This window comes from Nesoenas mayeri, assembly GCF_963082525.1.
Source record: "Nesoenas mayeri genome assembly, chromosome: 1".
In the NCBI taxonomy this organism is placed as follows: Eukaryota; Metazoa; Chordata; class Aves; order Columbiformes; family Columbidae; genus Nesoenas; species Nesoenas mayeri.
The window spans coordinates 96,831,822-96,846,956 of NC_137541.1; the positions used below are offsets into that span (position 1 = coordinate 96,831,822).

Sequence of the window (15,135 nt, forward strand, 5' to 3'; positions counted from 1 at the left end):
AGATTTATGATGTCAGATTAAAGAACTGACCATTTCCTGGGTGCAGCTGATTCTGTTTCTTGCACATCTTTCCAAGTGCTACTGAACCTCATCCCAGCACAGGATCATTTCCATCTGCTTTACAAGACCAGGCAAGAAACGAGCTTTAGAACCTGCAGCACCTGTTCTTCAAATGGGACTATAATGGCATTATGTGGTGATTGGGAGAAGTGTTCTTTCAGACCAAGTCATAAATGCAAAGAAGAGTTAAATACTAAGAATTTTCTATGAACACTAAAACAGAGTAGCAGAGATGGGAGGCAGAACATTTTCAGTTGTGAATGCAAGTCTATTGAAACACTTCATAGGTAAATATTAACCATATTAAGCCACACTTCTTAGATAAACTATTAAAAAATTGAAGCCAGCTTCAGCACCATTCTGAGTAACAGAAATCTAGCAAAATAAAGACGCTTTGATAACATCAGGTAAAGATTAAACAGTGAGTAAAAACAGTTCCTGATTTTTTTTTTTTAATTACTTTATCCTTCTCAGGGTATTAAAGCCTCAACTGAGTGAGCATCTATCAGTGCTCAGGAAGTGAAGTGAACACCTTGGGTTTCTCCCACAAGTTCACCACTGATCTGAACAGGGAACAAAAGCCATCCTAAGAGTTACTTTACTGAGCTACACATTTGAAAACAAGGATTTGGAAGAAAGATTCTGCCCTAACAACAGTTTTGTCTCACAAATATGTAATTTATAGTCTTCTACACAGTTAATTCCATCTTTGTGAGGTGTTTTTGTTGGCTTTTTTTTTTCCCTTATCCAAACAGTCATCTTGAATGCACCTTTTGGATTTGTTTATTGCACAGTGCTAAAGAGAGGGGCCAGCAGGAAGATATCTGAGATACCATCTGAAGGTCCCATCTACTCAGAAGATTGTTATTCAACATTACTGGAGCAAATGGAAATCTCACTCTCTTGCAAAGCTTGGGTGGCCTCATGAAATATCACTTGTACACATTTCCAAGATATTTAAGTCAAGGAAATTTAGAAACATTTTTCCAGCTTTACACATCTGGGCACTGAAATTATTTCGGTTACTTCTCACAGTATTAGAAAGTCTATCGCTACCTCCCAGCACGGAGGTTTTTTGAAAAAAATACAAACATGCTGCTACAACACCTCTAAAGAGTCATTTTTTTCCCTTCCTCACATTTCTGAAGCTCATGGGAATGTAGAGAAATGAGCCTATTTCTAGATTTCTGTGTACTCCCAAGTTTCAGATCAACCGTTTTAATAGGAATGTCAGGAAAATATTTACCACAGAGGTAATCAAATTAAAAAAAAAAATTGACAATCCAGTATGATTTTTTTAAACAGTCACTTCAGTTTGGACAGGCCTTACAACCCCTTAAGAACAGTAAATGATTTTAAGGAAGGTTTTTGTACAACCCAGTAACTAAAAATGCTCATACTATATTTTTGTAAATATTTTTGTTCATTGAACTCTCCTAACAGCAGCAAGAAAATATTGAGTAGGTAGGCTTGTGTTTCTCTCAGCTTCAGCAGTAGAAAATAAACTTCGTTTTTCAGGACTCATGTATGAAAAAAATTATTCAGACAGTCCTACTTCATTATTAAGCTTTGAAGACACATTTGGTGACCTCCACTTTCAGAAAGCCTTCAAACTTTAAGTGAGATTTGTCAATGCCTCCCTGAGCCAGATCAGAATAGATTTTCTTTAGATCTTCCCCTATTTGCTCACAAGTAGGATTCAGTTGCTTATTTGATAAACAATTTGGAAGGTAATCTTTGCTCCTTATAAAAACAAAAACACCCTCAATTCAGCCGTTTAAATGCAACAGCCTTCACAATCTTCTGATGTAAGGGTTGGCAGAAACCAGTAAAATGAAGCAGAATACTTGTTTGTTTCTATTTAGTCCATCCAAATACATCTGACATGTGGTTTTTGTATATGATACTTGAAATACTTGGACGAATTATTAAGTGGTAGTTAACAGAGACAATGAGCATTACAACCTATACTCCAAGGAAAGAAGGCAGCAAAACTTGAGGAACACTTGGATGGATGTTTTTATCCATCTGTGTGGAGGGCCACCAGTTAAGCTACGGCTTATGCATCAAACCCAAGTAGGTTACAGAAAGTCATTACATTCATAAAATGCATGATTTTTTGGGCTGTGCTTCCACAGGATGCAGTACTTTAATTGTCAGGTTTTTTTCTACAGGATCTATGACAAATCTATTAATGGCAGAAGCAGAGGCAACCTGTAACCAAAGCGATGCTTGTGTTCACAAACACCAGGCTTGAAAGTAATGAGAAAATGGATGTTTTAGCATCATACATCTTCTCCATATCGCAGCACAATCCACTATATTCTTAGAATAACATGCTGGCTTTCCTTAAGGAGTGTATTTACACAGTGAAAGTGCATTTTTTCCAAGTTCTAGGGTTATTAGGATTCTGCTTTACATACCATAAGTTCCAGAATAATGTCTGTATTACTTAGGCTGTAATTGCATGGACATATAAAGAAGAGAGTGCCTGTGCTGCTGAGAGAACAAATGTCATGGCAGTACCTGAGAAAACTAAGTGTCTAAGACCTGTTAGAAGTTTACTGGAGAGTGAAAATTTAAGATAAATTATTAAATATAATCCAAAGGTTTAACTTTAAAGACATTTTGTACTTTAGTTTCTATTTTGTCCACTTTCTGTGTAAAGCCACAGAACCACAGTTTCAGGTACACCTTGAATAAATTTTTAATGGAAAAGAAGTGATCTGAAATACATTAAAATAAAACAATTTAGTCTAAGCAATAACCAGAGATACTTCTAGCTCAGAGAAACAGCTGCAGTCAATGAACTCATAAGTGAATTGGAATAAAAGTATCCTGAGGTTCTTGCTTTATATCCCTTTTTCACTTGCGAGTGGAATTGTGCCTAAACATTATCTTAGAACTTTACAAAATTACACTAGTCTACTACAGTCCAGCAATTTCAAACCTTTAACCAGAGGCACAGGGTTAACCTGCTTTCCAGGTCCCTTACTACTGGTGACAAAAGGATATTTTGCCTCATGTCAGTTGCTGGTGACACTGCATGAGGTCTCAGGACAGACCACAGGACCAGCTGAAATCCTTCCTTGCCAATCTAGCTGGAGGATGAGCTTTCACAGACCAGGTGGAATACTTCTGAACCCCCAGTATATCCCAACTGACAAAATAACTGTTTTCTCAGGGAATTCCACAGCAAAGATATAAAAGGCTTTAAGAGCTGCAAGATAGAACAATAGGATCTTAATGCAATCCAGGAAATCTGCATTGAACCATCAACTCCCAGGTAACCTTGAGACGAATTTAGTCAAAACCCATCTGAATTTCACAATTTTGTATCTGAAAATGGGCTAAATGGGGTTACCACTCAAATTCTAGAAAGTCAAAACAGCAGCAGAATTTTAAAACAGGAAGGTGTAGACAGAACTACAGCAACAGAAGTACACAAACAGACCAGCACAAGAGAGAGAAAACAAGGTTAAAACAAAGGTGGAAAACATTGAGAAAGTGCTTCTAGTTAAGATTTTAAATGTTCAGATTTAACAGTACGTCAAAGCTCCTAAATATTAGTCAGTTCTGTCTCAAGCTTGGGCTCTCAGTCTCACTTGTTGATGCACCTTCTTCCCTCAGTCTCTTAAATATCGAGTTAGTAATTCTCTAAATGCTTGGTAAGAATCAGAGACACTTTAAAATGGAATATTGATGCAGGAAAATACGTTTTCTCTAGACAGTCTCATCAACCTAAGACCTAAACCATGTTAAATTTGTACTTGTTTTCCTTATCTTTTTAAATAAGGGAAACAATGAATGGCAAATTTGGGACTTTGGATTCCAAGAGGTTCTGGAAACTACACAGCAAAAGTAAAGGAGTGATTTTGAACCAGTAAGATTTACCATCTTATCTACTGTTAGAGGACCATGAGAAAATACTTCTAAGCTGATATAACTGAGTTCAGAAGCAAGGTTTTTTTTCCCCTCCAAATCTCTTAATGAAGGTCTTCATTCATTTAACAATGAACTACAAAAATTATTGCTGTATTTTGTTTAGAGTTGAAGCTTATTCAAATCTTGTTTTAATTCCAAAATTCAAAGTAGAACCTCTTCTTTGACAAAACAAATGTGATCACAAACTGTCAAGGAATATTTAATGCAAGATACAAGCAAGGTTCTTCCTCCCTTATTGAGCATACCATGAAACATAGCAAACAGCAATGTTCTACAGAAATAGCATCAAGGATGATAGTGATGGTGATGATTAGTAGAGAGGATTTGTACCAGCCCTCCTGCTACATTCTTACCCGTCATTCCACTGGTCACCTGCTGCCTCTTCTGCTACCAAGATATCATACTCTTCAGCAGCATATCTCTCCCAGTCAGAGACCTCCTGGCTTTCACCTTCACCATCCTAAACAACCACATTGCAAGTTATAAAACCACATTTTTAACTGTTAAGCACATAGCTAAACACACTTTTAAAGCTTCATACTCACCCGCAACATAGAAAACTGATCCTTCTGTTCATGGTCAAGGTATTTTTCAATATTGAAAAAAGTATCAAAAAACACATCTGTCAACTTGCATCGCTTTAAATCATGCAGAGTAATTTTTCCTATAAAGAAGATTATGAGACGAGATGTTTAGAACTGACACTATCCTTTCTCCAAAAAGGAGGAATGTTATTCAAAAGTTAAGTCATCATTATGCTTGAGAACATTTGTCGCTGATGCTCAACACAATGGGAGAGAAGTGAACAGATGAAGTATACACCTAGAGAAGTGTCCTTCACAATGGACAAAACTTTTTCATGTTTCAGATTTGTCACTTGCTTTAGCTGTCATCCTAGTGTCCTTCAATGTATTAGAGTGACATGCAGTCTGCCTCACATAGCTATTAAAAATAATTTAAGCTAATTGTCTAAGCTTCTTCAAGATGTAGAAGTCTCCCTGAGCTAGCCATTCCTTCCCAAGCAGTGCTTGGGAAGCGAACAGGAATCTCCTCTGGCCCTTTCTCCTCCAGTCTTGAAGTGACAAAACGTGTGACAGATGACAGTGTGTGACTGTGCTCCACACAAATGAATTTTTCATAGGGACTGGTTTGCTACACTTGTCCAGCTGGATCAATATTTACTGCTTCAGAAGAAAGCCAGATGCTCAGAGGTGTTTTGTTTACATTTTATAAAGTGACACTTCAAAGACTCAGATCAGTGGATCTGTCAGGTATTAGAAGTATTTGTCAGGTTGCTCAGAAATGTTACCTTATTTCAAAGTTCAATATTAAGCTTCTGCAGGAAGACTGAAAGACACCAGACATACAAGGAAAGTCTGTCCTTAAAACTCTGCTTTATAGATTCACCTGAAATACCGCCAGCCTTCTGTGGCCAGTCAAAGAGGGCCTAGCTGCAGATGTCATGGAAGAGCTCAATAAAAGCAGCCTTAGAACAGTATTTCCTCAGCCTACTGTCCAGCCTCTAACAAAGTGTAATTCAAGGACACCAGAGGGAAGCAGAAGGAGGATCCCATTTGGAAACGGCCACCAAGCTTGTGTCTGTCACCATCTGAAGTGCTTCAGTGTGTCCCTCTCGCCCTACAGCTGGTGCCCCAGAGCGACACAAATCCCTCACGGCACCTGTGGCGTATCTGTCAGGCCCACACAGATGTCTGATGTGTTGGGCCATCTCAAGTGGCAGCAGCTCTCCACAACCGAGGAACTGATTTGAATCCCAGTTATATAAGCTCCCCATTTAAGTCAGACACCTATATTTGGTTCATTGACTTGCTCTCCAGTTTCCATTTATTGCAGCGGGAGCTTAGACAGCTAACACTCCTGTAGATGACTACCACTATCCATCCCTCAAGGACCAAAAAAAGAGAATGAAATTCAAATTCAAGTTAGAAAAACTCAGTGCTTCATCTAGAAATGTCTAAATGTGAAACACTAGCACAACATTACACTTGCTAAACAAAAGCATGAAATAAGATGGTCAACAATTTTATTTTTTTTTACCATAAAAATTGCAATACATGATAGAGATTGCTGCTCCTATTAAACACTGCAAGGCAAATAGGCAAGTTCTAAAATTACTGCAATGCGGAGCCTGCACAATCATAGCAACCAGACTGTATGCCAAGTCCTTTTACACTCTGAAATTCACGTTGAAAAGAACAACTATAATAAGGGTTATTAGTGCTAACTGTGGTCAAGTGTTGAGATATTAAGTTTAGATACCTGCTGACCTCAGTTGAGCTCAACAAATCCCTGAAGACTAATCCATCATGGCTTTTACCAACTCACGAGACAAGTATCAGAAACAGCACAGAGGTGGAGGCCATGAACATGCAAGATATCCCTCTTGACACCACAGTAATATGTTTACCAAAGCATACAAAAATATTTTTAGTATTAAGCAGCACAGAAGAGCAACTATGAAGTGAGCATCACACTCACTCAATGAGGTTTTTTTCAGGTGTAAAATATAAAGTGAAGTTTAATCAGCTAAAGATCGTATATGTCAAATGCAGGAAGGTAGAATGCAGGTTGTTGAAGGTTCAAATTAATGTAGAAAATAACTGAGTACTAAATTGGTTTTGGTTATCTTTATGCCCTTTGACAGGAATTTCCTAGGGGCAGTTTAGGCTTCTAACCTCAAATAAGTCATTACTGATCTACAGAGAAAAACATTGTTTAGAAACTGTTCTCTCTGAAGAAATCTCAATTAAATGAGTGCTGGAACAGGTAGGAGGCAAGTGAACAGAACAGCCATGAGCTTTTTTTGAGAGCATCACCTCAGCCAGACAGCGACAAGATTTCCTTTAAGGCTAAACATGGCTACAAGCCCAAAATAAAAGCCTGCATGGAATTTGAAAGTAGCATACTACATTTTAGTATGAAAATGAACACCTGCCTGCTGTTGGAAGACCATTCGATTAACAAGCTCTAACAGACTTCAGAGAAAAGACAACACAAAGCCATATTCTTTGTGTGACCAACTGAGCGCTCTTAAGGGTGCACTATCTCCTAAGCCAGAGAAACAGGAGTTAGAGATGGAAACTGATTTTATTACCTTCATATTGTGGCTTCACGAGATCCAGCATCTGGCACAAACAGTCTTCAAATGGCAAAGGTTCTATGGCCATGTTATCTAATTTTTGGCACTGTTCTTCATAAAAATACTCCAATTCATACATAGACAAAGCACCATCTCCATCAAGATCCATGCAGCGAAACCAGTATTCAATGCTGAAATTCAGTAATTAATAGTAAAGAACTGTTTACACAAACAGAATTTTAAGAATTTATATTGTCTGTTTTATAGGGTACGTTACTTACAGATGCAAAACTAGAGTTAAGACTACATTCCATTATGCCATAGGAAGTCATTAAACACCACCTACTGTGGTAGGAGTTTCAGGTATTTGCTGTGCCATATGATACTGCATTTGAAAACACACTTGTTAGCCATGGGTGGGTGAGGGAGGAGGCAACTAAAACATGTGGCTTTACATAAAAACTCAAGGGAGCCAATGAAAAATCGAATCATGCATAAAAACGCAAGTTCAGTTTTAATACAGAACAAGCCAGTGACATGTCACTCAACAGGTTTCTTATCAATATCCTACAGGTAATGCTGGCTGCCTGGTTTCCCAAAGTCACTGGCATCACGGAACAGCTGCAACTTCCTTCATCTATGACCCTGTCTCTAAGGAGGCCACACACAGCATATGGAACAGTAACAGTTAATTAGCCTTTAGAAGTCATTAAAACAGACTTTCACAACAGCAACAACAGGAGACACTGATAAGTAAGAATGATGCTATGAACTGGGCCAGCTTTCCACTCATGTTTTTATCATTTAGCTTCTTCCAGTACAGTTCCTGCTGAACATCAGTGGTTGCCATTTAAAGACTGGAAAACCTGCTAAAACACAAATTCATTCTTACCTAGTTGGTGTCTTCTTGTCCTCTTCAGATATCAAAAACCAGACAAAATCAGCATAGCTAATTTTTCCATCTTTTTGTGCTTTCCTACCCCTTGAACGTCAACAGGAGAAAAGACAGAAAATTTATTTTAAAACACCCAGCTTTTACTAACCAAAGTTAAACATTATTTTCCTTGCTGCATCCTAAAGGATGCAGTGTTTCCTCAAGTGACTTATTACAGACAACTCTGATTATTCTGGACAAGGAGCTCGTGCACTCTGTTCTGTTCCTACTGCAATGGGTATTTAAAGAAGAAAGCAGCAGCTGGAAGGCAGCACTCTGTCCAGAAGAACTCACAGCTTTCCTTCCCAGGCAGCAATACCAACACTTAATTGTTAACAGAAACAACACGTCAATTCATTAAAAAAAAAATTAATAAAAAAAAGTATATATACATATATAAAAATATATATATACAAGCAGACATGCTTTTTACAATTTCTATTCAGGTGAAAGTGATGAGAACTTAAAGCTGTACAGAACTCTACTAGCTAAAAGTGTTAGAATGGAAATACGAAGATAAAAATGAAATAAAAACATGCAGGAAGTGTTTGTGGCAAGAACATAGTTGTCTGTTTCTACCCTTACACCACAGGACACGTCATCCAAATACTTTCTGAAGATATATGGTCAACCTTTCTAGTAAAAAGTCAAGTAGGCGGTTCCTAGACATATTAATTTTCATTCCTCAAATCCCTTTTTTTGCCGTTTTATTCTCAAGATGTTCAGCAACATAAGATGTATGTTTTGTCTTGCCCAAAAAACCTGCATAAAGGAGTCAAGCCTCATTTCACTAATTTCAGCTTTTGTTCTGTTATTTCTGTTTATCAGTCACTTCCTAGCTGCAGAAATTGTGCTAGCAAAATGTTCCAAGTATGAGTTAAATGCCATAACTACACAAGAATAAGCCAATCCAAGTGGGAACAATGAAGAATGACTGTCAAAAATGTGACTAAACTCAACTGGAGATATTGTAAAAATTGTTGTTGATACAATAAGCGTTGATTCTATCAGAAGTACTGAAAAGCCCAGTTCCCTTGGAAAATTTAGCAGGTTTGTGGGATGGAAAAATGACAATGCCAACATTTCTTCCCTTCTTCATTCCCATCCCTGCAAAACCACAGAATATCCTATGGTGAGTTTTCAGTCAGGTAAAGAAGGAAGACTAAATAACTTGCACTAAGCCAAGGTTCCAAGGGCACTCCAGTACTACTAGAGTTGAAACCACAATACTAAATCTGGAAATTCACTGTTCCATTTCAAGAGGAAGGCGTTTTTTTTCTGGGAACGTCACACTTCATTTAAGAAGCAAATACATAAATATTAAATTGGATTTAGATTAGCATATAAAATAAGTACCTTGTTACTGCTCCTGAGAAGATCCTCTCTATCATCCTATTTGATATCGCTGTGGAAAAAGTTTTAAAACAGCGTCAATTATATACAAGTTATTTTTGCTTTGTATTGTCAGTTGCCGAGTTTACTGGAAACCTCTAATATATACACATCTGTGAGAAAGATCAAGTGTAGCACTCATTAATCCCTTTGAGGTCTCTTGGAGATCACTTAATGCAGTCTCCAAAGCAAAGCTAGAAACAACAACTAACTTTGAATTCAGGTTTGATGCAGAAATAGTAGCACAATAAAAGTCATGAAATTGACCAATTAGTAAGACAGCATTTACCAGTTCTTTGACAAGTAAATCATGTTTTCAAGTGCCATTAGAGTTTATATGACCTTGGTTTTGACAAAGAGCCAAAATAGAATTGGCATGTTAATACATAATGAGCATACCTAACTCATTCTGACATGGGTCTATTTCTGACATAGTTCTGATCCAGGCTTCTAATTTTGAAACCATTTCAGGGATTTCAGAGACATGTCTTAACTGAGCACTACCTCTGTAAAGGATATTCAATTTATCCTGAAGAATTTGTGGACCATATTCAAAGCAGCACATGATACTATTCTCACAGAAAAATTACTGTGCATTATTCTAGCTCTGTAATATTTTTTCAGCATTGTAGAAATACTGATAATTAAAGCAGGTGGTTAACCATTCAAACAATTCATCTGTTTTATACACTCATGGTGAAGCTTTCACTATATTATTCTAGTAAGGACACCAGTCCCTGCTTAATACTTATGCCCAGAATTGCAGGATAGTAAATTTGTTTCAGGCATATGTGCTGCTGCTTTTTATCTACTTTTGAAATGCTGAAGTTGTTCAACCTTCTGAACAGTAGCTACATACATTAATATTTTTCTTAGTATACTAAGTGTTTGATGCAGCCTAATTTTAGACCAGTGACAGTACAAAAGGAAGGGACTTATGAAACCTGATTATCCCATTTTGACATGCAAACAATAGAAGTTTAAGACTAAAGATGGTTTTTCATATCCATTTTATGCTCTCATGTAGTCTAGTTCTCATTAAGCAGCAGCTGTTAAGCTTTAACCAATATTCCACAGTTTAAAGGATGCAAAACTATATTGGAAGTGGCATGGTATCAGTTCTGTTTCCTTTCCAGAATGTACTAAGCAGACCAATCTCTCAAGCGAAAGAAGCTTTCCCTCCTCAGTTTCCTAAAGCGTTGTCAGACTTCAGTGAGCAAGTTTTCAGAAGCAATCAATCAGAATTGTCTTTATTCTTTCTAATGTGGGATAATATTCCAAAATCTCTTTCTGCTTAAGTAAGCTTTCCAGTCCTGAAGGGACTTTTAAGATGACAATGGACAAAAAACGTTGAAAAAAATCTCAACAGATCCATACATGCTACAAGAATATTTAAAATAGGTACAAGTGCGCAAGACTACAGAATCACAGTGACTGTATATTGTGAAAGCAGAAAACATAAAGCTGCTAAACAGTATTAAAATAAAATGTACTGCAGCTGAATTAGCAAAACTTTAAAATATAATAAGCAAAGTACCTTCACGTATGTTTGCCTTTTCTACTGTTTCCATACTTTGCCATAAAAACCACACCACTTGAATAGTATCAGTAAAATGGATTTTTTCCAAGATAACAACCCAAAACTGCGAAGTGGAGGTTATCATATACCGAGACTTAAATGATCAGAATTCAAAATTCATAATTTTCAGCAAATTTGCTATTGCTAGACACAAAGCAGCATCACAGATGACTTGTCCTGTATTTCATTAGTCAGCAGGATTAGCTATGCCAAGAGACTTGTGAACACTGGCCTTGGCAGTCAACCACTTCCTCAGCTGAAAGTTTACAGGACATTTAATACACATAAACAAAGGTGCTTTATTTGTCATACCATGATCATTATGTCGAGCTAAATCCTTCCGGTCAATATAGAGGTCATGGTCTGTATCCAGCTCCCAAAATTTGCAATAGATAACATAAAAGTGCTCATATGAGAAGTAATCTGTCAGCTGGTTAATATCAGCTTCCTCTTCCAATAATGCCACATTCTATTACCAGAAGGATAAACAGAACACATTAAAGAATTCGCAAGACATTTGTTGAATGATCTGAGTTCTCATAACAAAGTTATATCTAATACTATTTCAGAAGAACAATTTTTATCTTGCAGAGATAGTGCACACCATGCAGCGTGACGGCAAGGACTGAACACACCAAGTAGAAACTGAATGTGTCCACAAAAGAATGAGATCAGCCAGACTTCTGCTAATCACCTATGCATTTATACAGCTTCAGATAGAAGATGACATTTAAAACCTATTCTAGTGTATGAGAACTAATGCAACTGAGCCTTCATTAGTTTTTGGAAAAGGAAGAAATGCTACTTATGTTACTCACTTAAGCATTTAGTTAACGTGGTTTCTAAACTTGTAGAAACATCTGTCTTGCGAAATTTTAGACATTACGTACCTGCAAAAAGTTGCTTTTCCTGAGCTCGTTACAAGTTATTTTCCCAGACCAGGACCTATTTACTGTATAAAATATTCTCTGTATAACCTGCAAGAAATAGAAAATGGAAAGGTGATCTTAGGTATGCTAACTAAATACCCTCCCAAACATTTGTCAAAAAAAAGTCTTAGCTCAGCTGCATTACAGAACTCCATCTTCCCCTTATGTCCATTCTTGTTACTTAGCAAGTTGATGCTTCTCTTATATGTCATATTACCAGGTCATTTCTAAATATTTATCTAAACTCATCTTGATAAGTCTTATTTCAATTTTGCAGTACTCATATCTCACACAGTAAAGCTGCAGAATACTTGTATGCAATTCAGAATATGTCTATTGGCAATTTCACTGTCTCCCAGTCTTTGAGACCTACAGGTTATCATCTAATAAACTTCTTGATATATCTCATTACTTCAGAGTTAAAGACCTATATTTACTATAAGAATATTTTACTTCATAAATGAAGTTACAGAAATAGATTGGGACTGTTTAAGGATCAGAGGACAGGGGAATGTTGCCACTTCTTAAGTCAACATTTGACATAAATATTTCCTGCAGCTGCAGAGGGAATATGCTTTTCTCCATTTAATTTTATTTTATTTAAAATTACTTGGAAAAAAACCCCAAACTGTTAATAGTATTAAAAGTAGTACATAAATATTTTCTAACTGAAGGACATTAAAAAAAAAAAAAAATCTATGCAAGAAAGACAATTAGTTCTTGTGCCTTGACTAATATCAGAATTAGAAACAAATCCATCCAGTTAGGCATCCAACACCTTTGTTTAAATCAGTTTGACACGTGCATTATTTTGATAAACTCACCCATTCAGCATAATTTGCTTAGCTTTAGTTTACAAACATAAGACTTTTAAATACGTCTTTTTCTGTTTCTTAACTGAATTCAGTATGCACCTTAATTAGTTTGATATAAGTTAATCAGATACGCATTTCAAGTCAGTCATTCACCACTAACAAAAACAGACAAGAAAATGTAAACGTATTACAAACTGTAACTGCTTAACTGAAGATAGATTATACCTGCTAATTAGCAAGACCAAATATTGCATGTGTACCATTTCATTCACAACACATTAGTTACTAGCCAAAAAAACCCACCTCTTTAGGAATCCTTTTCCCCCCAATAAAACCTCCTCCAAAGTAAAGAAAGATTTTATTATTTTTTAATCACTTCAGACTTTAATTGCAGTAAGTCAATAGTTTAAATAAACCAATCATTTCTAAATTACAAATAGACGAGTAACAAAGTTTTAAAATAAAGCTTAAACTGTAGCACACAGCAAGCTCTGCAGCTCTTTCTTTGAATAAGAACAGCTGGTTCAGTAAATCCAGAAAAGAGAATAGACTAGCCTACTTCTGAAACTTAATTAGCTCAAATCTAATTGTGAGTTTAGGAAAGGCCCATTTTTGGCTTACACTACAAAGCAATTTTTTCTAAAAAGGCTTTGCCTTAGCTTTGCAACTTAATCCATCTGCATGTCATTATCTCATCTGTTACACATTTAACTGGTCTAAAAATAAAACCCAAATTGAATGTTTGCTGAAGACAACTGGGAACAGACTTAAAAAACCCCCTGTTTTCTAAAGTGAATTGAAGCAGAATATAAGCAAATTGTCAGAGAACTGCTTTCTTTACTATGCTGCACAGTGGTTTGTCTGAAGGGAGAGGAACTGGTGCAATACAGAGATTACAATTTTAATAATTCATAGTTCAGATAAGTACACAACATACTTGCAAATTAAATGCAATATCTCACTTGTCTGGGAAAGCATTTTAATATATTTCAGCTTTATCCTGAACATATGTTGAACTTTCATATATTTCAGCTTTATCTTGAACACTAGACTGACCAACCAATCAAACCATATGCCAGCAGACAACTGACTGCTTCCGTGGTTGAACAACACTTACAAGACACCTTCTTCACTAAAGAGAAGTGTGTGACATATATATGCACACTCAGGTATACATGTATGTATATACAAACAAATACAGCAGAAAACCAGATCATTTAACTCTTAACTGAAAGTTAGCATGAACAGACATTACATCTTCAAATGCAATGCTGACAAAATCCTTCAGATGAAGCTTCATGCAGTAAAGCTACTTTGAACAAAGGTATGAAATGCCTTACTTCATCTTACAGAAGAAACATCTGTAATTATTACTAATAACTTGCAGAACAGAATTTTAGAAGGCTGTATTGAGAAATGGTTACTCCATCCTAAAACAGGACAAGACAGGGCGGATAGTCCTGTTTCTTGATCTATGGAGTAGTATTCCAAATATTCTTGCTATATTCACAACAATACTAGTTTACTTTGGGGATTTTTGATTTAACACAGATTTCTGTTGAAGACCATACTCAATTCTGCTAGCTAAGTACCACCAGCACTAATTTATTCAATATTGCTAGACTCAGGCCTAGTCCTTCCTCCAAAGAAAAGGAACTACAAATGGCAGGACATTTTCCCTCACATGGTCCTTCAGGACAATTTTAAGCAGAGCAGGCTTTGAGACAACCCAGAATCCATTAAAGAACAAAACTACTCAGAGGCAGAACATTTCCATCAGTGACATCTGACAAGGAAGTTCTGGGAGCTCATGTAATCATTATAACAAGAAGCAAAACCTAATGCAGTTGGACATACTTGATAGGCTGGCAGTTTCTACAAGAAGGATACGAGGAACCAAAACCAAACGCTTTCAAAAATCTGTCAAAGTTTTGGTCTGGGTCAAAGTATAAACTGGATAAAAGATGATGAACTCTGCATGTTTTTTGTCAGAGAATATTCATTAAGGTATTTTTCACATGCACAAAGTGAACTGAGTGTCATTTTGAAGAATTTTAATCTTCTGAGACTTCAGTGGAATCAGCTGTCTAGTCTACAGATGAGAAAATTTAATGTCACTGATTTTTCCCTTGGGCACAGAACAAATACTTTAGTCACATAACCCTGGGAAGAGAGAAATGGAAGTTTTCATGTCTAAAATCTGCTTAGAAAGAAAAATCCCAAGAGAGTAAAGTGGCAAGCAGCTTCAATATTACCATTATTTTACTTAATAATGAACATAATCACCTTAACATAGACCTTTCATTCAAAATTCCATTTCATAAAACCAAGAGTAAGGTCAAGATTCTAATCAGTGCAGTCTATAGCCACAATCAAGTGTT

General features: G+C 36.5%; 1 protein-coding gene across 1 annotated transcript in view; it reads right to left on the reverse strand.

Moving 5' to 3' along the window:
• The window catches only part of PPP2R3B (protein phosphatase 2 regulatory subunit B''beta), a gene marked incomplete at both ends in the record, with an annotated part of 51,084 nt that overhangs the window by 956 nt on the left and 34,993 nt on the right, over positions 1 to 15,135 (reverse strand). Inside the window, 7 exons of the mRNA XM_080348905.1 lie at positions 4,359 to 4,465; positions 4,551 to 4,669; positions 7,121 to 7,296; positions 7,998 to 8,087; positions 9,396 to 9,444; positions 11,323 to 11,479; positions 11,901 to 11,987. Of these exons, the coding sequence (XP_080205031.1) occupies positions 4,359 to 4,465; positions 4,551 to 4,669; positions 7,121 to 7,296; positions 7,998 to 8,087; positions 9,396 to 9,444; positions 11,323 to 11,479; positions 11,901 to 11,987 (785 nt within the window). The remainder of the gene's footprint in view (positions 1 to 4,358; positions 4,466 to 4,550; positions 4,670 to 7,120; positions 7,297 to 7,997; positions 8,088 to 9,395; positions 9,445 to 11,322; positions 11,480 to 11,900; positions 11,988 to 15,135) is intronic.